This window comes from Opisthocomus hoazin, chromosome 1, assembly GCF_030867145.1.
Source record: "Opisthocomus hoazin isolate bOpiHoa1 chromosome 1, bOpiHoa1.hap1, whole genome shotgun sequence".
NCBI classification, from domain to species: domain Eukaryota; kingdom Metazoa; phylum Chordata; class Aves; order Opisthocomiformes; family Opisthocomidae; genus Opisthocomus; species Opisthocomus hoazin.
The window spans coordinates 102,185,181-102,210,501 of NC_134414.1; the positions used below are offsets into that span (position 1 = coordinate 102,185,181).

A 25,321-nucleotide genomic window follows, 5' to 3' on the forward strand; every position below is an offset into this window, starting at 1 on the left:
GGTGGGCACCGATTCCAGGGCCTGACTGCCAAGAAAAAGGAAAATACTAAGAGAAAAAAAAAATGGCAATGGAAAAAAAAGGCCAGGGAAATATAGGGAAATGAGATTTAGTTTAGGAAAATTATTGTTCTCTGAGCCATGGGCTGATTTTATGGCTGGTGTATGAGTCACAGTCTTACATGAGCCTGGCCTTTGTAATCGATGTCTGAAGAAAAACTTGTGGTGAACACAGCTCCCAACGCTTTAATAATTTTTAAATCCATGACTGTGTTATTTTTAGTCTTTTTTTATAAAATTCATATCAAGGGCTATTGAAAGCAGTGGGGAGACTCCTCTCAGCTTTGACAACTTTGAATCAAGCTGTGTAAAAATAGATACCGCATGCCTCAAGACTTCTGCTGCAGCCTCGCCAGCTGAGTCCAGTGGCAGAGTAAGACCACGACTATTCTGTTTCTTACACCCAGCATTTTGGGACCATGAGTTATGAAGGCCCAGCCAAAGTTCCTGTGACACCTCTCAGTCCTTTTGCCCGATGCTAGATGAGACCTGAGAGATCTAACTCTGCTTCCTGCCGTTCTCTAAGGGGCTGAGCACATGCTTTCCCTCTGCATTTCCCTGGGCTGGTTTCATAGCAGAGAGATGCTCTGCAGCCCAGGAGATGTTTTGCACAGATCTGTATGGTAGACGAATGGCTCGTTTCCAAAAGAAGAATGTGCCTGGTGAAAACAGAAATGCCAGGACAGAGGGGAGAGGCGTGAACCCAGCGTGAAGCCCTGCTGCAAGGGCTGCTCCTCCTTTCAGTGCAAGTCAAGCCATTGCTATACCAGAAAGCACTGAATCAGAGGCCAGCCTGAGTAAGGGAGCAGCTGTGAAGACCTCTCTGCAGACCATGGCTTGCAGACCATCTCTGCTGGGCCGTGGGCAGACCAGGCCAGTTCTTCATCTTAGCACTTTTGGGGCATTTTGCGGTGTGTGTTTTCAGTTACGACTGCGTGAAGAAGGCTGCCCTCCAGCACTGTGAGGACACTGGCAGCTTGCAGCCCAGGGCAGGCAGCCCCTCACCGCTGACCTTAGCCAGGGCGGTGGTGAAGCGGCAGCATCCAGCTCTGAGCGTGAGGACTCACTGGAGAGGGCAAGGGGCCCGGGTCGGACACCCAGCTGACAGGTAATATCACAGACCGGGAGATCGGAGATGCAGACAGATTCAGGAAAAACTGTTGCAAACAGATTGTTAGTCAGCCTTATGGATCTCAGTGAAGGACATGTTTTTCTTACTGGAAGAGAGCCATGGTGTAGAAATAGACTGATACCAAGAAAGAGGGCTGCAGCCGTAGCTTAGGCTGTATATTTAAACATTTTTCTGTCGGACCATCTGGGCCTGGAGCTAAACTTACCCACAAATTATTTTCAATGTTTCTGCTTCTTGAGAGGTGAAAGGTGCACTTGGTACTTTATGCCAGGAGGAAAGGTAAAATAAATGCCCTGTGTCAGATTTTCCCAGTGTCAGACCTGTGTGTGGTTTTGGGTGCCTCATCTGTCTGCCACGCCTGCCTTGAACCCCAGGCTGGGTGCTCTGTGCGCACAGAGCCTGTCCACAGCCAACACAAAACCTTGGCTTGCATTCCCTTGACTTGCATTCCTGCTCCCTGTAACTCCGTACAACGCTTCGTAATGCAAATCCACTCACACCTTCTTCTGCTTTGTTGCTGTTACTGATTGCTTTTTTGAACCATGGCTAAAGGAAGATTGTTTCCATGATAAAAATGCTTATGGGGGATCCAGCAACTCCAGTTTCTGACTCAGCTCAGTCCAGTTTGCTTGGTGACCCCCACACACCTGGCCCCCAGGAGAAAGACTCAAACCCAGGTGAGACCGGGCAGTCCCCTACACATCAGGAAAGGTTTGGTGTGGGCCTCCGCTGCCCCACGGGCAGCACACGGGGTGGGGACTGACAGACGCTGGGTGAGAAAGTTGTGTTTTGTAACTCTACAACTTTCACAGCCTTCCCCCACAAAATGAGACACCTGCGTCTGCCCTGGGTTGGCCACTGCGGTGAAAAAAGAGTCCACCACCCCCCATTTTATGTGCCTGACTAACTCCCTTGAGGACTGGCTTACTGATTCCTCCTTTGGCAGGGAAGGGGATGGGGATGGCTGCACCTCTTGCTGGTCAGGACTTAGACCTCCCCAGCTCTTGGGGGGTGCCCCAGCACCTATGTCAGAGCACTGAGTGTTCAGCAAGCCTTACCAGGCTCAGGGTAAACTAGACTCTCGTCCTCTGCCTGTGTTGTTGCTCCTAGTAAGGTAATTTTCTGATTTAAATGGTTCCTTCAGTTTTCGTTAGAGAGAAAACTGTGAAAATATCTACTGGACCATCATATCCCAGAGCTGGATTTTTTCCTGATCTTAAAACAAGAACCTTTCTAGTCTCCAGTTACTGCCAGTCAACCTGGGAAAGACTAAAAGTAATTCTATTTGGGGATGGGAGAAATTAAGTCTCAAGAAACATGAGGCCTTTCAGCTTTCTAATGCTGTTGATTGCATCTTTCTGTTCTGTGTGCCATAAAAGTAATAAAAGTTAAACATTTTATAGAAGCGACCTGTGATGGGTGATGGTATGGAACTGATCCGGTAGTTCAGTTTATGATTTAAAAATCCCCATAAGGAAAGTCTTAAATGCTTCCACCCATCCCACAATATGTGTATATCATCTTGATCAGAAGGACTTTCTTCGTAATAAAGCTCCTCCATCTAGCTAGTTGTGAGTGTGCTGCCTTCGGAGGGTTTCTTTTTAACGGAGGGCACGCAAAACTCTCCCAAGGCCAAAACAGGTGAATAAGATTTATTAATCCTGTAGCCCCATCACTCACAGTAATGCTAATAATCCATAAGCCTTACATCATGTCTAACATCCCATGTAACAAATGCATCTCTGGGAGATGAACAATAAATCCCATGTGCACTCTGCTCCCTTCTCCTCCGCCTTGAAGAGGAAGCCCCAGATTTGGTGCAGCTCTTTCCAGCTACCCTGGTTCCTTTTTGCTTCCCATGCTGGCAGGGGGCTGACACTGCCCCAGTCCTTCCCGGGGTACCCCTTCTCCGAAGCCGTCAGTATTTGTCACTGTATTTGCAGTCAGGGTAGCGGTAGGCAAAACGAGAATCGCAAGACCGTAGAGGTTTCAGGAGCTCTGCCAGCTTTGCAACCGCCTCGTTGACTCCCTGGTCATCGGCGAGGCCGTTGGCGCAGTGCTGCAAGAAGCTGTCTATTTTCTCCTGCACGGGTTGCAGGAATTTCCCCTTCAGGAGCTTGGGCAAAAGCTGCTGACACACCATGACAAGGCTGTGCTGCTCTCTGATGGAGTTACAGGACACGAATGCAGACCGGCAGTCCACAGTCAAACAGCTAAATATATCTTTATACTTCTGTTGGCCGTCAATCAGCTGGCTCCCTGTTAGAGACAATTAAACCCATTGTTAGAAGCGAAATGCTGGATAATCACATATGTCCGTACCTCTGTATTGACATGGGGATTGCTGCTACCTGAAGGATACGGCTGTCTTCCACCACAAAGTACGCTGTGCTGTAGCTGTATAAGGGCCAGTTTTCTCACTCCTGAAATATGTATATTTTTCTGAATGACAGAGCTCTGCAGAACTGCCTGACAGGGGATGCGGAGAGGAGTCTGCCAAGTCAAACTGGTGCAGAAAAAGCGAGAAGAACTAGGGTACTAACCTGAAATGTGGAGTTCCTACAAAAACTACCACAAAGCGCCAAACCTATAATTTTTCCATGTTACCCAAAAATCATAAAATTGCAGGAGCAGCTCATCTAGCTGGAGTCAAGTCAACCATAATAGCTGTTGGGACAAGAAAAAGAAATCCGGCAGAAAATTCTCTGACAGCTGCTTCTGAATACTTGAGATCTGCTCAGCTGAATGTGCGAGCTGAGCAAAGGCCCTCTGAAAATTTGAACATTCAAAATGAAGTTGTTAAATTATTGGAGGAATAGTCTTTGACTAGCTCTGCTTCCAGGAGCAGACCAATATAATCTGTCAAAAGTGAGCATTAACTCTTGATGTCATGTAAAAATGACGAAAGGGGATTTCTTTTGTTATAATTATTATAATAATTATAATAATGGTGATTATTAGTTAACGTGATAAATGTACCTAAGAGTCTGATCTGACCCAATACTTGAAACAAATGAAGTTATGAAATTTCCACTTGCAAATATTGACAGTTGTGTGGCAAAAAATTAAAAGAGGTGATTTAGGGAGACTTGAAATGAGAGCGTTCAGCTCCGTGCAGGTTGAACGCTGCTGCCAACCACAGAGAGGGCCAGGCAGGACCTAAGTCCCCAGACCTCTGACTGCACAAACGAACCTCCTGTCGCCTTTCCGACTCAGCGCCAGGAGGGCAGGAGCTGCTGATAATGCTTCAGCTTTCGGCAAATCTCTCCGTGGACTTTTCCTTATTTAATTTAGCAAGCGATGTTTGGTTGGTCCAAAAAAAAAACAATAAAAAAAAATCATCATCAGAGCCGAGCGTAGAAGGTGAAAGATTTGTTTCCCCTGCCTCGCTGAGCCCTCCCGTGACAGACGCGCAGCCATGGAGCCTGCTGAGTACCTTCCTCCTTGTCGATGATCCCCAGCGCGCTGGCATCCCGGATGAACAGATGCCCGTTGCTGAACACACCGAAGGTGCCAGCGTCCACATGGGTGAAGTAGAAGAAATAGTTGAGGTCGTTGGTGCCCATGGAGCGGAGGACGGCGAGGAGCTGGAGGGCCAGGTCGGCAGCCACCTCGGGGGCCGCCCCGTAGAAATCGCGCAGGGGCCGGGTGCTGGCGCTGACCACCAGCCGCCCGCAGGAGCCCAGGTACCGCGGGAAGGGCCATCCCTCCACCTCCGGGAAGATCTGCCGGCGAGAGCGGGATCGGGGGGATTGCCCCTGCCCTCTGCCCGCTGCCCTCTGCCCGGGGACCCACCTCCCTCCCGGGGGACTTCCCAGTGCCCTGGCTGGCCTCAAGCAGCGACGCTGGCGTCGCATTTTGCTTTCTGACGCAGCCCGCCACCCTCCCTCACCCCAGCCTGGCCCCAGCAGCCAGGGAAGGCTCTGCTCCCTCCTGGAGTAGCTACGCTGTGCTTCTTTTCTGTTCTTTTTTCTTTTTTTTCCTTTTTTTTTAATTAAGGAAGAAGAACCTGATATTTCAAGACTTATTCCATGAGGGACACTAACCAGAAAGTCCAAGATAATAATAGATTTTGAATTAATGAAAATTTCAGGCACAGAAGAGCTAATTTTAGGTGTCTTTATGGAGCCTTTGATGGGTCCCTCATAAGCACTGCACAGCTGAAGTCATGACTTGGAGGTGAGGTGAGGCTAAAGCCCTTTTCACTGATTTGTAAGAACCGCCTGGCTGCTTTATAAGAGACTTTGCAGTCTCACAGGCAGAAGTGCTGGGTGTTCGCTACAGTGGGGACGCTGGGGCTGGGCTCCCCACATCACTGCAGCTCGTGCTGGCAGCGCAGTTATCCCGGGTAGAAACGAAGCCGCGTGACTGCTGAGCCAATACAAAGCTTTCTGCCATTTATGCTATAACTTGTCTGCCTCCCCAGCACCCCTAGGCCCTGCTGAGGGGGGATACGAACTTGTCCAGTTTCATGCTTCAGGTTGCTTCTTCCTTCTGCTGTGAAGGCACTTTGGGCAGCCACATAAAATCGAGCCATTTCTCTACAGCATATTTTTCTCACCTCTTTAAGCTGCATTCCCCTATTTTTTCAGTGCTGAGAGCTGCAGCCTCGTGCCCCAGTGAGTCATGGCCAGGGTGGCTGAGTGACCCCCGTCAGAATCCCAGAGCACGAGCACCATTCCCCCTCCCTGGGATCAGCCAGAGGCCTGCGCGCTGCTGAAGGCAGCAGTGGCCTGGGGCAGGAGACAGAGAGATGCTGCCGCTGCCTCTCTTCTTCGTGGTAGCTCAAAGGGCTGCAGGAAACAACAGCGAGGACCAAAGGTGGGGAGGGTGGTGGGGAAAGGTGAGGATGCTCCCTTGGAGACACGCATAAGGAAGGAGAGGAGCCACACGCCTGGAGTGTCGGCAGGGGACCAGGGGAGGGGCGTGAGGCCTCCCAGCTCTCTGCCTGCAAACTCAGCACTCAGGTGTATTCAGGATTCCACCAAACACCTCTTCAAAGCTGCACTTTGCCATGGAGCTAGATACTGGTGGTATGCAAATGGAAAAAAAAGCACTGGCACATGGAGCCTGGGAAATCAGCGCTCCCCAAGTCCATGTTCAACCTCAACACTGCGTCTTAGTCCTCCCATGCTAAAGCATGCTCTTCGTCTTTTTTGAACAGGTTGTGATTTTAAGCAATGTATTAGCAATGCAAACATCATGCTGTGAAGTTCAAGGGGTGTGTAAAACCCTGGCTTTCACAGTGTGCTAGCGCAACAACCTGTCTGGATTCTGATTTATTGAAGGGTCTGGGCATCTGTATCTCTCCACCACCTCACAGGCTGATGCAGGCAGCACCGCAGGAGTCTGCCTGGCTTCAGCCACCCAACTCCGTAGACGAAACTGGCTTTATGAGGGCTGGGGACCTTGCCAGAGGCTAGGGCTGGGACTCCTCTGCAGCTAGGGGCCAGTGCACGTCTTATGCACAGGTTCACTGGCAAGCGGTTGCGGGGTGGCGTTCCAAGCCCGGGCGAGGCGGTACGTACCTGTAACAAGATGGGGTGTGAATTCACTGACAAGGTGTACAACAGGCGCAGCTTGTCCCGCTCGGTGAGGTGGTCCATGTAGATGCTGCCAGCGTCTGGCACCTCAGCATAGCGCCGCACTATCCTGTCCAGGAGACGCTGGGATGGGCAGCGCAGCATTGGGCTAGACAGGCCCTGGCAAGAGGGGAACACGCGACAAAGAGGTTTATTTTCCAGCCTGCGAGATCGCAATGTGCTTGGCCCATGGCGGGGGCATGGGCACCTCTGTGCTCCTCTGCCCCTGCGGCACAGCTGTTGATGTGTACGGACAAGCGGGGGGATCTCTACAGCAAATGCTTCCCAGGACAAAAACCCTGCACCATCCAAAAATGCCTGGTCACAGCTCAGGTTTCCAAAATGGCACCCAGTATTGTGCGGCACAGCCGCAGAGGCTGCAAACTTCATCTCCCCGCAGCTGCGCAGCACAGCATTGCTCCGCTCCGTGCCGGCGGGCCTCCTCCCTCTGCCCGGGTTTCCAGCCCTGGCACCCCAGCTCGCCGGTGGAGGCCTCCCTGTCATTAAGCCGGTGAGTCACTTCCCTCGTTAATAACGTCTTCGGATCGCTTCACTATTTGCTTAGCCTGTGAGCAGCTTTCTTGGAAATGCTATTTGCTAAGGTCAGTAAACATGCTTTAAAAAGCGTAAATAAACACTGTATGTGGGTACAAGCACAGGATGTATTCTCTCTCTGATAAACTTAAGCATCAACTATCAAAACTTAATTTGAATAGCCTGTGCATATTTTCTGTAAATACAAGCAACAAATAAAGAACCGTTGGGCTAATGGAGTCAACCATCACTATTATTTCGCCTTTTGGAGTTGGAGGTTTGTCTTGTAAAATTGCAACAAGCAATCTGTGGCTTGGATAAACAGCACAGAAATTTGTACCTTCGTCGTCAAAAAAAGATCTTTGTTTCAAAGTCAGTCTTCCTTAACAGCCCGGGAGAGCAGACGTAAGGGGAGCTGCCTGTAGTGTCACAGAAATGCTGCCCTGCCATGTCTCTGATGGGGGGGAATCAGGTTTTTGCTAAGCCTTTTTCTTCCAAACGATCCCAGTAGCCAAATTTACTCTTTTGCATTTTCTTTATAATCTGATGGCTGGGAGACTTGCTGCGGAGGAAAGGGCACTGGAGCTCACGGTGCTCCCTGCCGTTCTTCATGCTGAGAACAAAGATTTGACTCAGGATCTCCCCAAGTCATGTGGTAACTCTGAGGTAGGTCTCTCTCAGCCCTTCCTGCGCGAGCTGTTCATTTGGCATAAACCACTTCATTACCCAGCCACCACAAAGCAATGAAGAAACGAGGAAAGGCGGAGTGTGTCGCTCTCCCGGTCGGAGGTGGAAAGGCGGGACTGGACCTCCCACGTCCCCTCCTCTGCCTCCCAGCCGGCCTCAGTGAGGTCCCAGTCTCTCCCTCCCTGCCCATCGGTTGCGCGAAACAAGCCCTGAATGCTGATAGATGGTCAAAACTACCTGAGAAACTCAACCCCAGCTGGAGCATTGTTTCCATTTTTTTTCCCCAGGAGAATTTTTCCGTTTTTCAGAAATTTTTTCATTTGTCAAAAATTCCACACAATTCTCCACAGTTCTAGTTACAAGTCTTCATACACTCCTCTCCTCCGGTGTAGCCTTATCAAGGAAATATTTTTTCAACTAATTATCTAAAACCATAGAAGGAGGATTGGGGGAAGGGCTGGTTATGGATTTCTGTCTCACAGCACTTGCAGGCACATTGTGGCTGGCTCTGTCACTTTCCCTTTGGAGGAGAAGTGAGAAAAACTGAGCAGAACAGAGCTGTGTTAAAGAAGAGATAAACGGTGGGGAACGTCTCTTACAGCTCGGTGTGTATGCAAATATTTGCAGCCAAAGTTAGAAAGCCTTGCTGCCTCCAGCGGTTTGCAATGCAAAAGCTGAGACCCTTCAGAGTACACTGTGGGCACAGAAAGCACAGCAGCAGAGAATGCATGAAAGTTGTGGTCGGGATTTTTTCCAAGGTCAGAGCTCATCCGTGTAACACAGACGTGGACATCCACTGCACGTGGTGATCACGGCTGCTCGTTTCCTGAGGAACCGCTTCAGGCATACCAACGGCGGTGCAGGAGCAGAGGAGCAGGGCTGGGTGCTGCCACGTTTACATCAAGCACCGGCGCAGCTTCCTACAACTTAATGAAGCCCCGATCCACGAAAAATGGGCAGTGAGGCCTTGGGATTTTGACAGAGATGGCCAACAGCATGAAGTTTAACACATGCTCAAGTGCTTCAGCGGAGTGGGGCCTCCCGTTCCAGAAGACTGGTGGAAACATCCCTACAGCAGAAAAGGAGCTGGAGCTGTACTACTGTCAGACAAAAACTGTCGATGGAAGAAAAACTTGAAGAACACATACTCAAAACACTGGAGATACTGATTTATCTGCGAATATCTTAAGTCCTTTGCAGCATCTCATCACCCCAGAAGAGTAAGACCTGACAGCCTGCCTGACGTATTGTTTGTGACTGATATGGAAATCTTCTTTACTTTGATTAAATACCCACATTTTTATATCTGATAATGAGTAGTTCCTGCAAAGCCTGCCTGCACTCAGCTGTGATTTTTTTCCCCCTACTGCACAGTATGCGATGTGTTTTAAATCCTAGGTATGCATATGTATGCGTATCTAGTGTGGATGCACACAGAATTCACTCCGACATAAGGATGACCTCTGGAAGACAACTTCTCCTCACTCCACGTTCTCTCCAGCCATCCCGAGGAGAGATGGCACAGATCAGGAGCTCAGCCGCCTCCTGCTCCACGCGCTGCTACCCGGGTGCAGCTTCACCAAATGACCAGGTTTAGGTTGTCCTCCGGGATGAAACGCCTGGGTGTAGGTGTCGAAGCACAGGCAGCTCCTGGCCTTTTGAATCCTAGGGCTTCGTTCACCCCCAACAGAAAGAACCTAAGGATGCCCTGTGAAGCTACGGGGCTCATCCCCACTGCCAGCAAGTTTACCAAGGCACGTGTCTGCCGACGAGGTAGCAGGGCAAGGAGGCGACAGGTCTGGGAGGTGGCTCTGGGGGCCCCGTAATGGCCATCCTTCCCATGGAACGGACCAGCTGCCAGATCTATGAGCTGCTGCCGATGTGCTGCGGGCAAAGCAATGTGTACTGGGCTGGGAGGCTAAATAACCACGGTGCTGGCACATCTGCTGAGGGCAGGCAGAGGTGCTGGTCAGTAGTTTCAAACAGTACGTCCCAGAGAAAGGGGCTGAAAGTGGCTGGATAGTCACCTTGGTACTGCTTTTATCTGTCTGCCTTCAGCATTTTCCAGGCTATGCTTTGCAGGCAGGGCTGTAAATTTGCCCTGTGGGTGGTCTGTGCTGAAATTAACCTGCTTTTTTTGTTGTTCTTCCCCTCTAACAGGAAAAGCATGCGGTGTGATTTGAGGTGATGAGCTCCCGGGCGAAGCAGCGGGTGGCTGGGGCTTCTGCGTGGGCTTCAGCCCCAGCTAAATCCTGCTCGTTTCCAAGGAGGGCTGGGTTTCAACACTGAAGACTTTGCGGCGTCCAGTAATGATTTTTGTTGTGGCGGGTGAAATAATCACTATGGCAGGCAGCTCGGCTGAGAGTTGGGTCAGGCAGGGCAGGCAGCGTGAAGTAAAAAAATATTACTACATGGTCTGTCATTTTGATTCAGGCACGTTACTGTTTGCCATAATTCTCTACCCGAGAAGACAAAATTACCTGAGCCCATTAGCTTTCCTCGGTGCTGCCATGTAGGAAAAACGGCAGGGAGGGGAATACAGACACCGCTGGGTGACCGCAGCTTTGTGAACTGGGGTGGGCATCATGGCAGGCATCAAGAGCGGTCTGCTGTTAACACCTCCGAACAGAGAGAGGGGGGGAAAAAGCCTGAAGAGCAGTGCTGCAGGTATGTGGGTCGTACGGTACCCCCAAGAAACCCCCTCTGATGTCTGGTGCTGGGTTACCAACATGGGTCTGCCTGCCAAACGTGGCCGAGGGGCAGCAGTGCTGGGCTGGGACGCGGGCAGGGGCACTCCCTGGCTTTCTGCTCTGAGGGGGGCAGAGAAGAAGGGGATCCCTGGCTCTGTGGCTCTGTGCAGGCGTGGCTGCAACGTCGCAGAGTGTCCGGCCCTGGGCACGTCCCCGGGCTGGCCCCGAGCTCGCTGCCGAGGTGCCCGGGAGCTGGGGTCAGCTCAGCTCCCTGCTGCAGCGCGGGAACGTTCGAGCGCCCAGGATAAACTGGATAGGCTCAAGGCCAGGGTGTCCTGGCCAGGGTATCCACACGTTGCCGCGTCCGTGTGTGTACGTGTGTGCACACGTGTGCGTGTGTGCTTGTGCGTGTGTGCATGCATGTGTGTGCACGTGTGTGTGACCCAGCCAGCTCAGCGGGGAGCTCAGTTTCAGAGAGGACGTGGTAGGGAAAGCTGCGTAGCACGTCAAGAACCTTTTAAGGAGAAGGATTTGGGCTCAGCTAACGACTTAACCTTGCAGCGGATCTGAGACGCCACAGAGGTACGCGGAGATGCATTTCTCCGGCTTCTTTCTCACCAAGCAAATGGAAGTTTTAAGCTCTCGACTCCTCCCGTTACGCCTAGCACTGCGCAAACCCCTTGGGCACTCCAGCGACGCTGGAGTGCCCTGCGTCCCGCCTTGCACCCTACAGTGCTGCCTTGGGGGATGGCGGTGGCCGGTGGGCTCCTGGGAGGCTGCTGCCTGCCACCCTGCCAGGAGGTCTCCCTGCCCGCAGCCCACAAGCTCAGGTGTGGGATGCTCCAAGTGGAAGCGATGCCAACCTGCCCCTCACTCCCTAGCCCCTCTCCTGAGGTTACTAGACAAAGTACAGCGTAGCTTTGCTCCAGAGAGTTTTTCCCTGCCCAGCACGTGTCATCCTGCACCTCACCCCCAGGAGGGAGGGTGCTGGCTTCGGGGTGATCTGCCCTGTGGGGCTGTCAGTGACTCGGGCGAGTCCCTCTCGGAGCACCTCAGGCACTGGCCCCAGCTCCGCTGCTCCTGCTGCTGCTACAGCATGGGGTCTCCCACTCTCCCTCCTCTGGCATATGGCTCCACAGGTGACAGAAGCAGAGAACCTAAAGCAGCATATCTTTAGCACCCAGCAAGGCTGAGCAGATACGGCAGCATACAGACAGGAGGAAACAGTTGCCTTTATAGAAAAAAAAAAAGGAAAGTAGTCCCTTTTTCACAGTGGGTTCTCTCTTGGAAGGAGGGAGAAGTGCTGGAATAATCCTTCTTTGCTTCTCAGGGTCTTGTTTAGAGTGTATCCAGCCTCCACCCTGGACCCTGCCAGTGGATATCACAATGCTTTGCTGTTGTTCAGATGGGGCAGGGGGATGCATGTGCAATTCGGGAGGGGACTTTTGCTCTTGGATGCAAGCCAGCAGCTGCAAAACACACTCGCTTGCCTGGTGGCTGTCCCCAGCTGCCTGTGGCATCCCTCAGCGTGGGCAGTGCTTGGATGCCGGCTCTCCTCTGGTGCCTGTCCGCTGTGCCCCTCCGGCCCTGCCTGCGTGTCCGTCTGCTCGCGCCATGGCTGCCTGTCTGCCTGGTGGCAGCGTCCCCCACCCCCTGCGCCTGTCCTGGCTTCGCCTGTGACACCCCAGGACTGTGACAGAAAGGGCAGCGTGCTTCTTCATGCCTGACATCACTTGCTATAGACAGAGGGTGGATGAGAAATCGAAGCTCCACCTCCGACTGCCCGTGCCACTCTCCCTGCCAGCCACGAGCAGAGGGATCCGAGCTGCCCCAGCCCCCGGTCTGAGCAACATCGCTTTCAGGGCACAGGCTTCCCTTCTGGGTACAACTTTGTGACCCCAAAAAAACCCCCAGCAAACCAAAAAACCCGCACGCTGAGAAGTGATGAAAAACTAGTACAAAAACCTGGCAGAACTATCCTCCCTCGAGCTGTCACTGTGTTTGTGTGCGTGGCCCTGTGCCATCCCCACACCCGAAGCCCGTGGGCAGTACGGCTTTCCCAGCCTGCATGGGGAGCCGGTGTCTGCTTTGCCGGGGCCGAACCCCAGCCTTGGCCAGGCTGTGCCAGTGTTACCCATGGCTGGGAGGGTCATCCTGGGCTGCGGTGCTTTTCCTCCCACCGGGGCCTCATCTTGTTTCTCCCAGGTGGGCTTGGCTGAGGGGACATGGGGCTGCCCAGCGAGTCGCAGCCAGCTCTCCTTCTGACCTTCTTTCCCTCCCCAAAACCAGCACCACAGCCCCGGTGCTCTCCCTGCCCCCTGCTCCCCCGTGGGCACGGGGCGCAGGGGCGGCGGGGCGCGGACCTGGACCAGGTCGGGGGTGAGGCGCTTGGCCCGCAGCCACTTCTGGACGCGGTGGGTGCGGCGCAGGGCGCGCTCCAGGCTGCAGGTCCTGGTCTTCAGCAGGGAGGTGCAGATGCGCTTGTCGGCCCGGTCGTGCCGGTGCTGGGAGGTCAGCCGGGTGATGTCGACCAGGCGCCAGCTCTTGGCGTCGTCGGTGTAGTTGCCCGAGTAGCTGAGCAGGTAGCTGGGGGGCAGCTTTAAACGAGAAGAAAGCCAGGTGTCAAACCTGCCAAACCAAAACGAGAGCCCCACGGAGAGCGGGTTAACAAGCCACACCGACACCCGCACCGCGAGTACTTGGCACTTTCAAGGACCCTGCAGAACAAAACCTCCTGACGATAAATGTATTTGGGAATATCAAAACGACCCTTTGTTTTGAGGTGGTGGCCCTACTCGGTACCGGGGTCAGCAGGTCCCCCCCAGCGTCGCTGGCTGTAGGTCAGCAGCCGGCGCGAGCGACCTCCCCAGGCAGAGGAGTTTGGGGTGCGGCGGGGGGTGCAGGGGGACGCGTGCCCTGGGCACGTGGCACCGCCGTAGCCATAGAGAACTTGCACTGATTTGCTCCCCCTACACAGGCGCGGGAGGGGAGCATATGGGCCGGGTAATTAGGCCGTGATGATTTTTTTTCGTTTCAGCAGCCCCCTCAGCCCTGCCCACACACACGTCGCACATCCAGGAGCCGAGGAACATGGTGCCTGCTTTGCAAGCTTGTCCACTCTTGGAAAGTGGCTGAACTCTGACCTTTGGTTTGGCCAACGTCACACATTCCCTGCCTCTAAAACCTCCTAATGATACTCTTGCCTGAGCGTGTAAGAAAGCACGTCCTAATTTAATCTCACCATAAATTAAAGCTGGTATGGCTCAGAAGTGAAACAGGAGAGGTAAGAGGTTCCCTGCAGGATCAGCTAGCTGGAGTTAGATGAAAAGACGTTAACAAATCTGAAAGATGAAGCCGATCTTTCCTTTCGTCTGCCAGCTGGGAAATAGGCACAGAGAAATTTTGGTGGGATTAATTTCCTCTGGTTTCAGGCAAATAACAGACTTGGCAATGCTAGCCGCTCTCCGTGATCAGAGACTGACCATCCTCCTCCTCATGACCTCTCATGAAGGCAGCGCCTTGCTCCCCTTCCCCATCACGGACCCCGTGCAGCTCAGCTCTGGGGCAAGAGGGGGTGCCCAGGGCAGGGCAAAGCCCATCTCCCCAGAACACCGGTGCTTGCCCTGCTTTGGCTTTTGGCTCTAGCCATGTGCCTCCTTCAAAAGATTCGCTGTGGAGATGCAGAAACAGAAGTGGAGGAGCCCGGCCCCTTGTGCGAGCAGGTTGGGGGGTTCAGGCGTTTCAGTCATTTGGGCCTTTTGCCCAGTGTGAAATTGAAGCTTCCCTATAATTAGGGCATCTGACATGAAAATAAATGCCTTGTTTGGTTTGGGGGGGGTTTTTCGGTCTGATTTGGAGCTAGGACTAAAGAGCAGAGAGTAGTTGCTATGCCTCACAGTGATTTGTTGTGCACCATCACCCCTCCCAGAACCTAATCTGCAAAGCAGGCACAGCGTGCCAGGCACGTACAGGGAAGAGACAGCTATGGGCTGGGTTTCTCTTTCTTTCTTCTTTTTTTTTTAAGTTGGGCATAAATGTGCCTTGTGATTTGGCTCAAGCGTGTATGTTCAGAGGAGCTCACGTCATGCAGATACCAGGAAAGCGCCGCCTCCCTCATGCAAGCTGCGCGTGGATGTGTGGAAGCCAGGGCTGAGCATTAATTTGAGCGTGGATGGAGGATTTCCTCCTCAGAGCTCCTGGGGGAGAGCCACGCGGGCCTGGGAACCCGGCATGGGCTGCAGCAATTCTGTATTTGGCATCATTTCTGGGCAGCGCAGCGCTGGCCTGGCATACTTGCTAAATACTTTCAAGATTCATCATCAAGTTGTGCTGTAGCAACAATTCACTCTCATATGAAGCCTTTTAGCTAAGGGTCTGAATGTGTTTTAGTTAAGACCTGTGTCAATACCTGAGTCACAGATTATAGATTTTAGAACAACCCGGAACTAAACGTCAAAGAAAAGCAAATTTGTTTTTCTGTTTTCCTGAGTGAAATGAAGTATTTTGTTTCAGCCAAAATAATTTTGCTTGCATTTGGAATTTCACATTTTTTTTAAAAGACAAAAATTAAGTAAGTTAAGTCTTAAAACCAAAAATAAAGAAATGCCATATAAAAATTCCACCAAAATGAAGCATTCCAGCGTTTTCACACTTCCTTCCCATAACCTTTGCCCAAAGCTCATCATCTGGCGCACGTCTGCAAATAGTTTTGGTCAGCTCTGTTTCGCAGCATTTTGAAAAACCTAATATTTTATGAAAACTTTTGCTGCGCCCTGCGCTCAGGACGGTTGGTGGGCAGGCTTCGGTATTCTCATTTACAGACGGATGAAGCTGGGCAAAGATAAGGGAAGTAACGAACATTAGAGCACAAGATGAGTCATGGGCCGTTCTGGGAACAGTACCCACATCTTCTTGTGTGAATGCATGTCACAGCTCCCGGAAACAAAACGACGGAGAATTAACGAAGCATGTTTTAATGAGGAATTAACGCAGAGAAGGCCAAGCGCCATCCACCTTTGTGAACATGTGAAAAGGTACACAGGGGTGGATCAAAGAGCATAGGCACCACTGAGATTTCCCCCATTTAACCTCCCGCTTGCCAAAAAAACCTGGCTGTTCAAGAAATCAAGTGGGAGAACAAGTTTAACCCCTACAAGGGAAAGCCTGGAGCTGACTGACTGCTCAGGGGAACATTTTTAGAAGTTGCACTTTCCCAAGTGCTCAGGGCAGAACCATACGTTACCGCCTGTTTGTGCCCTCCACTGCTCGTGGGAAGCCAACTGCGGCCTCGCAGGAGAAAAAAGTCTCTCTCTTAGGAAGCCCCTTTGCCTTCCCTGAGGCAGAAGCGTTGTGCTCCCACACTCCCGGACCCCATTCGGACCCTCTGCACACCCGCACCTCTTTCCCTGCGGAGGGAAGCTAGCGCGGGGGGCTCCTGCTTTTGCTCACGTCGCACCCCTCTCCCGCGCCCAGTGCCGAGGGCAGCCGGCCGCCAGCCAGCCAGAGGCACTTGCTGGCTGCAGGAGGCTGCTGGTGCTTTCGGCAGGGCTGAGGGAAACTGCACGGCTCCAGCCTCCCCAGGGGTGAAGCGGGAGCTGCCCCTGCGCCCAGCTGCACGCACAGAAGCTGCTTTGTGCCCAGCGACAGGTCCTGAAAAACCCAGTGCAGGCAAGTGGCGAAGGGGCCGCAGCAGGCTGGGGCGCGGAGCAGGAGCCAGCTCCCGTGCCGCCCCACTGCAGGGATTAAAATGTCGGGCAGCCCGTACCCCGAGCGCACCCCCAGCCCCTGCGGAGCGACACCAGCCAGTGTCGGCCATCTGAGCATGCTGATTGCAAACCCAACCTGCTTTTTGGGACAGGAGCCTGGGCTGGGTTGGGAGAAACCCAGCACTGCTGGTTTGGCCCTGCTTAGTGCCACGGCACCTTACCAACTGTATGCCCTGACATCCACCTCGGCACGAGCCGGGGGCGAGAGAAAGCCAAGGGGGCTGGGACCCCCCAGTGCGACATGGTGAGGGGTGCTCTGGTGTAGCACAGCCACAGGCTGCCTTCTTGCAACGGCACCAAGGGAAGGTTGGATGTTCCTTATTACAAGTCCATCCCAGACAAACAGTTATGGTTCTACTATGCTACATTTTATAGGATAGTTTAAGAAAAAAATGGTGATTTGTCCAATATTATACTACTTACATGATAGCATTAAAAGTACAGTTTTACTGTAACAATTTCTTTTCCCCAAGGCTTTCACATCTATAAAAGAAAGTGCATATGGCTCTATAAATCACATCAGACCCAATAAACCCTTCCTCTGCCAAGCACTGGCTTCAACTTTCTCTTCAAATACACCGGCAACATTTTGCCTGCTGTCGTCAGATACGCTCTGCTTTTGAGCTTAAAACTGATTGGATCGGTCCGGCAACCGCTTGGGCAGTGTATGGCTCATTGACTTCGTGGCAGATGCAGTTTCTGCCTCTGCCTTCAGGTTCTCACAGAAACCTCCCAAAAGCACACTAATAATTTAGCCCCATCCATTGTCAGGCGCGTAGGTTACCTGATGCACAAAAGTTCTCGTGCCTCAGGCAGGTTTGGTTCGCTTTTGATCTTAGTTAATACGCACATGAAATTCTGCACATTCATGTTGTTGCACCTGGTACAAAATTATATAGCATGTTTATATGTTTGCCATTAACATAGCCTGTTGGGAGCACACAGCGCTAAACCTCCTCTGCCTTTACTCAGTTGCTCATAATAAAACATTTCCAATACATCTAAACAAGGTGATTTCTTCCTTCCCTCCTTCTTTCCCCCATCACTGCCTTGAATCATGTCGGAGCCACTCTCTGTGCATAAAGTTGTGCCTTCTACTCCTGCTTTCAAACCATAATTCAGGGCTGAAGTCTGATCATGTTTGTGTGGCTTTAAAAGAAAAAAGAGACAAAGCAGCAGCTTATAGTCATTAATTAAAATACTAGGTGCTGTAATGGCAGCCGTGTGCTAAGTTACTCTTTGCGCTGTCATTCATTAAAGTACTTGGAAATACTAACAGGCAACTTTAAAGCTACTATGCAGAACACTTTAAAAATTACTGTGCTGAGTTTCTGACCTTATTTCTTCTTTAAAGAATTTCTTGCAAATGGACGTCCCAATGCAGGCGTTGCATTTATCAAGTCCCAGGAAAGTCCGGCCAAAGCTGTAGCTGGGTTTGACGTGGGGTGCAGGCGGAGAAGCGGTTGCTGCCGTGGAATAGTTACAGCTCAGAGCCAAAACCAGGAGCAGCATCAACGAATCTGCAACTCTGGAGCAAAGGCAACATATCCAGCGCCCCATCTACAGTAGAGGAGAGCTCTGCCTTTTGCAGGTCACCCCTCTCTATGCTCTCGGTCTCTTTTTGATGACCTCAGGCTGCAGCGGTGAGCCCCGAAACACGGCGAGATGTGCTGGGTGCAGGAGACCCTGCCGCAGTCCCCATCCTGCCAGCTGGTCACTGGCTCTATTGGCTTGAGGTTTGGGTGGGAAAGATACGATGTAGGGTGGGGAGAAGGAAATACATGGAGGATGCAGATAACTTGGGTTGCCATGGTTACCTTTCCTTTACTTGGTGCAGCTGCTTCGGCCCCTGCTGACCCTCCCATCAGCCGACATGGAAAACAACACGAAGAAGCGCTCATCCGCACTTTGTGCGGACAAATGAAGGATATCCTGTCGCTGGAGCAAAGGGCATATGCGGGGCACTTGGTAAAAACTGACTTGGAAGGAATATTAGCGTGGCAGAAAATCACATTTTACCAGAAGCCAGACCCTTGGCGTCGCTTTATTCCTGGAGATTTGCGACGGTGCATCGCTTGATTTCTCGGATGCTTTCTTGGCTCGGTTTCCCCTTCTCACAGAAGCACTGAAAAGATTGTCAGGTGGAACCATCGCTGTTCTGTTTCTTGAAAACAGGGCTGTTCAGAAGCGGTTGCACTGCAATGTTTCATGCCATGGAAAGGAGGATAGCCTGAAGCCTTCTGAAACACCCAGCTCGGCCTCCAGGGCACTCGTGAGAAATGGGACTTCTCAGCAAGACTTGTATGCTTTGGAATACCTTTTCCTGATGTTCCTCGCATGGGAAAGCAGTCAGAGAAAGCGATGGGGGCTAACGCGGGAGCTTGCCAGAGGTTTCAAATGTGCTTAGAAACTACAGCAATCAGACCCAAGAGCTGTTTGCGTTAGGCCAAAGACTTGAATGTTACGGAAACCGCTGCTGACGGGTCCCGTCCTGAGTGCCGGGCGCAGGACTACACGCGGTCGGGAAAGCCCACCTTGAAGAAGCATCCCATGTGGTACCCCGGCCCCAGACCGCAGCAGTGCAGTGCTGTGGCACCAGGCTTTGCTTCCCTCCCTTCCCCAGCCGCCACATTTTGACTGATGCGGGAGGCTCCCCAGGGCCGTGTTTCACCACGGGAGCAGTGCGGAGAAGACCGAGGCTTTTTTTTCTCGTCCTTCTGGCCGGACTGCTCACACCATCTGGGCAAGCCACTTCTTAGCACATTTTTAAAGGAAAAAAAGGTGCGCTGTAGCCATCCTTCATTATCCCCTCCAGCACATAACCACAGTGCGATGGGACTAAGGGGTGCCTGAGCCGCGGGGGTGTGTGCTGGGCTGCGCGACCACCCCCGGCTTTCCGGAGGGGCTGAGGGAGGAGGGCGATCCTAACAGCACAAGGCAGGGAGGAGGCAGAGCTCTGTAAAGCTCAGACACTCATTAGTAGTGGCGCCTGGGAGATCTGGGGTCTCTCCTCGGCTCCCTACCCTTGAGGGGGTTGCTTCACCTCCCGGTGCATCCCTATGCGCAAAATGGAGATAGCGACATTGAGGGTTTTTCTACAGGGCGCAGCACAGACAGAGTAGGATAATGAGCCCTGCTGAGAGGGAGGGGGGGTGTAATGAACCCTGCCAGTGCTGTGGACGAAAGGGGCTGTGCTGGTACACCAGCAGTGGCATTCGGTGCAGAGCTCTGCATTGCGCCATGGTCACATTTGGCCTCCTACTCCAGTATAAAGCTCATTGAAATACACTGGTGGAAAGAGCCATACCAGAGCTAAACATGGGTGTTAACTGTTTCCCACATCCAGAAGTTTATCCTTGGCATTTCCTATTGCCGGTACGGTGCTCCTTTCCCACTGTACAGAAACCAGCCCTTCCCACTGTTTTCTGCCGGTAGCTCTGCATCACTGGCCCTGTTGACATTGCTCCCAGCCCAGCTATTTCCCGGATGGTACCAAAACTAAGCGCCAGCAATCTGTCTTTAGCTTCATTATGTTATGTATAAAATACATACCCCTCAGTTTCTTTAACATTTTAATTGCCTGCCTTCAGTCTTCGATTTCCCATTTTAATTTTAAGAGCAGAGACCCAGCCTGCACCTCCCCACAGCGACCCATAGAAAGGGGAGGGCTTCAGCCTCTGGGGCCGGTAACTGGGCCTTTCCCACCGCAAACCCTGTGTTCTGGCATGAAAAAACGCTACATGGATAACGGGGTTTCTGTTCTATTAATGATGCCTGTGTTGTTCTTGCACTTTTGCGTAGTTGAGGCATGTGTAAAGCAATGTTTATTTTTCCCTAGGAACAGCATGTGTAATTGTGGTTTTTTACAGTGTATCACACCTGCATCAACCTGAAGTGTTATAAAAGCAGATTTTTTTGTAAAGAGTGGGAGCTGGTCGGTCATACCCACCTCGAGCTTGCTGCTGGCGTTTGCACTTGCCCCCGGGGTCTGAGCCCCCTCCTTCCCTCAAGCATTTTTGCTGAGACTGGGCTGTCCCCAAGCACACATCAGCCGTGTAGGAAACACTCAGTTGTGCTCATGGCACTGAAAGCAAAGCTTAAAATTGAGTACACATATCTCTGAGCTAGCCTAAAATGGCAGCCAGGAAACCGCGGCTTGCTGTGTGTTGTGAGAGGGGAGGTGGTTCAGCGGGTAACATCAGCCTGTATTTGTTTTCCTTCCCCGTTTTCCTGCAGCACATAGGTATTGTGGTCAGGTGATGAATGGCCAGGTCCGCAGTAGCCTTGCAGATGTTCTGCTTGTCCCAGGTGGGAGTAGCAGAGCAGATTTTTGGGGTACTGATCACAGTGGGGTCTGCTGGAGCTCAGCACTGCTGATGGGTTGGCCCTAACCACCTGATGGGCCCCTGAAAAAAACCTTGTGACAAGACACTTGCCTGCAACACTGTTAACCACATGAGAACATGGAGCTGGTAGCCCTGATGCAAAAGTCTAATTAGTTTTCTAGAAGTTATAATTTCTAAAAATTTCTAATACAGACCAAAATGCATGGGCTGCCCTATCAAAGTCCACCAAGTGCAGAAAAGCTTTTCGAGTGGTTTCTGTCAACAGAGGTAAAAGGGTTTATTTAGCCTCTGAGTCCTGATCTCTCCTTCCTCAGTGTCCCACGAGGGGCATGGAAACCTGCTGGGTACCCCACAGCAAGCACTGCAGGCGGTGCTGCCCTCCATCCTGGCAGCACAGCCCTGCTCCTGGACACAATCCTGCAGGCCATGGAGATTTTGGGTTCCAAAAAATCCCGGTCTCTGCAGGATGCAGTGGCTGTGGGTTCAGAGGGGTATGGCTGCAGCCTCCATCTACTCACTGAGCCTGAAGTGGGAAGTGCTGCTCTTCCCTGCTGCTGAGCTGCTGGCTCTGGAGGAGATGAAGGGAAGGCAGGCTGAGGTTCTTAGCCAGATTTTAGCACCAATGGCAGCTGTCTGCTTTTCGGGGGTACACAGTCCCAGACCTGTCTAGGTGAGCAGCAACGTAGAGGTGTCTCAGACTCCTGGTGGCACATTTCCCTCTTTCCTTGATGAGAGAGTGGTGTGAATTACCGTGGGGGTCCTGGGTTTCAGGGTGCACAGCCAGGCACCTGGCCACCTGTGGCAAAGCAGCAGCCAAAATACTGCTCTGCCACATCTCTGTGTGTGTGCAAAAACAACAGCCAGCAGCAATGCTGTGCCTGCTGAGCTGCTGCACAAAACGCAGTGTGCATGGCCTGCACTGCTCTGTGTCGTGGGACATGGTACCCGGGCAGAGAACCACCCTCCCACAGACTGGACAAAGCAGAGTTATACTTTTTCATAGGATTGTAGAACGGTTTGGGTTGGAAAGGACCTTAAAGATCACCTAGTTCCAACCCCTGCCTGCCCACTAGACCAGGCTGCTCAAAGCCCCGTCCAACCTAGCCTTGAACACTGCCAGGGAGGGGGCAGCCACAGCTTCTCTGAGCAACCTGTTCCAGTGTTTCACCACCCTCGCAGGAAAGAATTTCTTCCTTACATCTAGTCTAAATCTACCATCTTTCAGTTTAAAGCCATTACCCCTTGTCCTATCACTATCTACCCTTGTAAAAAGTCCCTCTCCAACCTTCTTGTAGGCCCCCTTCCGGTACTGGAAGGCTGCTCTAAGGTCTCCCCACAGCCTTCTCTTCTCCAGGCTGAACAGCCCCAACTCTCTCAGCCTTTCCTCACAGGAGAGGTGTTCAATTCCTCTGATCATTTTTGTGGCCCTCCTCTGGACCCGCTCCAACAGCTCCATGTCTTTCCTGAGCTGGGGGCTCCAGAGCTGGATGCAGGACTCCAGGTGGGGTCTGACCAGAGTGTAGTAGAGGGGCAGAATCACCTCCCTCGCCCTGCTGGCCACAATGCTTTTGATGCAGCCCAGGACATCGTTTGCCTTCTGGGCTGCGAGAGCACACTGCTGGGTCACGCTGAGCTTCTCATCAAGCAGCGCTCCGAAGTCCTGCTCCTCAGGGCTGCTCTCAATACATTCTCTACCCAGCCTATATTTGTGCTTGGGATTGCCCCGACCCATGTGCAGGACCTTGCACTTGGCCCTGTCAGATTTCACGAGGCTGGCACAGCCCCACCTCTCCAGCATGTCAAGGTCTCTCTGGATGGGAGTTACAATCGTATGTATTTGCTGATTGTCTAAAACTGGTCGGATTTTTCCAAGTATTCATGGGATGAAATACACCTTTTACATAATCTGCCTTCCAGTCTCCACCCAATCAACTCATGCAACCCAGCTGTCCCCCACTGTCTCCTCCCATTCCAGTGCCTTGCCCACTTCTGCCTGAGCCACTCCGGCTGCCCCTGGGAGTGGGTTTCATGCCGGCGGAGCCTCATAGCTGCCCACTCCACATCTCATCAGCGCTGCTGGCTGGTTCTCCCCAAGCCAAACACAATGCCAGCTCCCTGCTCTGGATCTAACTAGGACACTGGAGATGGCTTTGCAGAGCAGGATGCCTTTGTAATTAATTAATTAATTAACTAATTAATTAATTCTGGCTAATCACCACTAAATGCTTCAGAACAGACCAGATGCAGAGGAGCTTCTCATCTGATGTTGCCACCAGGATCCTCACTGCTACTGACCTGCATCTGCTCACTGGGAGCTTGCTGCCCAGGCAACATAAGCGGCAGGTTTCAGGTGTCACGTCACCTCATTTTCCTCTTCAGCCCAGGTTTACTGCTGCAAAAGAGCCCTCTCAGCAAGTACGGGGTTGCTGAGCAACAGAGTATTGCCTGGTGGGTTGTGGGAGAGCTGCATCTCACTGCCACACAGAGAAAAGAAACAAAATACAGGAAAAAGCCAACTTCTGTGGGAAAAGGAGAGGGTCCTGCTTTTCCTGAGGTCCTCAGCGGGCCCTGCCTGGGTCTTGCTGCCTGTAGGGCCCGGATAAGATCTTGGCTGCCGCACAGAGCGGCTTCACAGGACAGGGTGGAAGTCAGCTCAGGGTGTGGTGCAACGTGATTATTCTTAATAGCATTTTGCATTAATCACACCCAAGATAATCATTAAACTATTGCCAAGTGACTAGTACAGACTTGATATCGAGCTGCTTATCACTTCAATCCCAGTTCAGGCTGGATGCATGGATTAATAACTAGAGCAGCTTGACACATTTTCAATTCTTTCAAAATGAAAAATGTGTCTTTCTGAATGCTACAAAACTCAACATTTGGGAGGATGCGATCACTTCCTTTTTTCGCGTTTTCCTCCTGATTGCATGATTATGAAAGAAACATCTGTTTCGAAGTGATCTGCAACAGAAAAATTTTGTTCCAGTTGGATTTGTAATGGGCAACTTCTGTTATATACTCTTACTCTCCCCACCCTATTTATTTCCCTTTTTCTTCTGCAAAAAGACGACAGAGAAAGGGAGAGCAGGAGAAACAAGCAAGCAAAGAAAACCCACTGACCAGACTACAAACACAGACAGATAAAGGGACCGCTGAGGTGTGGGTGGTGTCAAACACCACAGCTGAGCTGGTAGGGCATGTTTGCATTTCAATTCACTGTGAGAAGATTTGTCAGTGTGTGTGTGTGTGTGTGTATGGATTTTTCTACATTTTTAATCAATGAAAATACTAAAACATGAGCAAAAACCTAAAACATGAACAAAAATTTGACATTTTTTTGCCTTACCAGGAAATAATTCCTCTTGTTTGATAAACCTGGATATAATTCATCAGAAGCATCAGTATGAATAATATAAGAAAATAGTTGCTGTTCTGTATCTGGTACTTTTTTGATTCTCCCTGACTCCATTCTTTTGCTGCAGAAGAGGAAATCTGCTGTTTGGAAATCTCTGCCTTTGCATACTGGTCGGCAGCTGGAAGAAAAAGGCAGCTAGAAGAAAAGCCACAGGCACTGTGGCCAACAGATAAGACCAGTTCTAGTTGGTGAGAGGCTGAAATGTCAGTACGAAAGGCCACCAAATGTTATCAGCTACTGTTGTGTTTGTGGCATTTACGAGAGATTGTGCCAAGCAGTGAAAAGTGTGGAATAGGATCTCGGATTTTTGTGCATCAGTGTCCACAGACTGAAAATGAGATACAGGGATCTTGAGCCCTAAGGAAAAATGATAGTGAAAAGGAAATTGGCTGAAAACCAGATCAGGGTGTGCTGGTCACTCCCTGCACAAACTATGCAGGGAAGAAGTGAGGAGGAGCTGTCTGGAAATGGAACAAAGCTCCTTGTCAAGGAGCACTTGCCTTCCATCAGCAGTGGCCTTGCAAACACAAGCGACAGTGTCGTGTGTGCTCATGGACCACTCAGCAAAGCAGCTCCTTACATGGAGTCCAAGTCCACGTGACTGCAATTCAAACACTGGCGCATGCGTCATGATTTTCTTTGACAATACTGTGGCAGAGAAACAAAGCATCCTTCCCCAAAATGAATGAATGAATGAATAAATAAATAAATAAATAAGATCTTTTTCTATAAAAAACAAGAAATATTTTCACATCATACAATTTTCCAGAAGGGAAAGACCTACCTGCAATATTTTTCTTGGATATGTGCTATTGATTCTGTGTCCCAACAGTTAGAAGAATTAAAACCAACGTAGACTTTTTGGTGTTGTAAGTTCAGATTTTCTATCAAATTTTTCTGTGAGGCAGAAGGAGGACAAAACAGGGTCATCTACAATAAAAATGGCATGGCAGGGAGACACTCTTGGAATGGGCTGACTAATAAACCAGAGCTGTTAAAATAGCAGCCTGGTTTCCAAGACCAATGTGAAACATATTTAAAATATGGCTATGAAAATATTTCTTCTGAACCAGTTACCTGGCAAAGGAAAAATCTTTAAAAAAACATATG

At 51.2% G+C, this 25,321-nt stretch overlaps 1 protein-coding gene across 1 annotated transcript; it reads right to left on the bottom strand.

The window, feature by feature from the left end:
- Positions 1 to 2,827: 2,827 nt before the first annotated feature.
- On the bottom strand, positions 2,828 to 18,155 carry DIPK2B (divergent protein kinase domain 2B). The gene is made up of 5 exons (XM_075431098.1): positions 17,784 to 18,155; positions 13,046 to 13,310; positions 6,718 to 6,891; positions 4,626 to 4,914; positions 2,828 to 3,448 (listed from the first exon to the last, which is right to left on the bottom strand). Exons 1-5 carry the CDS (start codon positions 18,005 to 18,007, stop codon positions 3,108 to 3,110), a joined length of 1,293 nt encoding a protein of 430 aa, XP_075287213.1. The 5' UTR covers positions 18,008 to 18,155; the 3' UTR covers positions 2,828 to 3,107.
- Between the last annotated feature and the right edge of the window lie 7,166 nt (positions 18,156 to 25,321).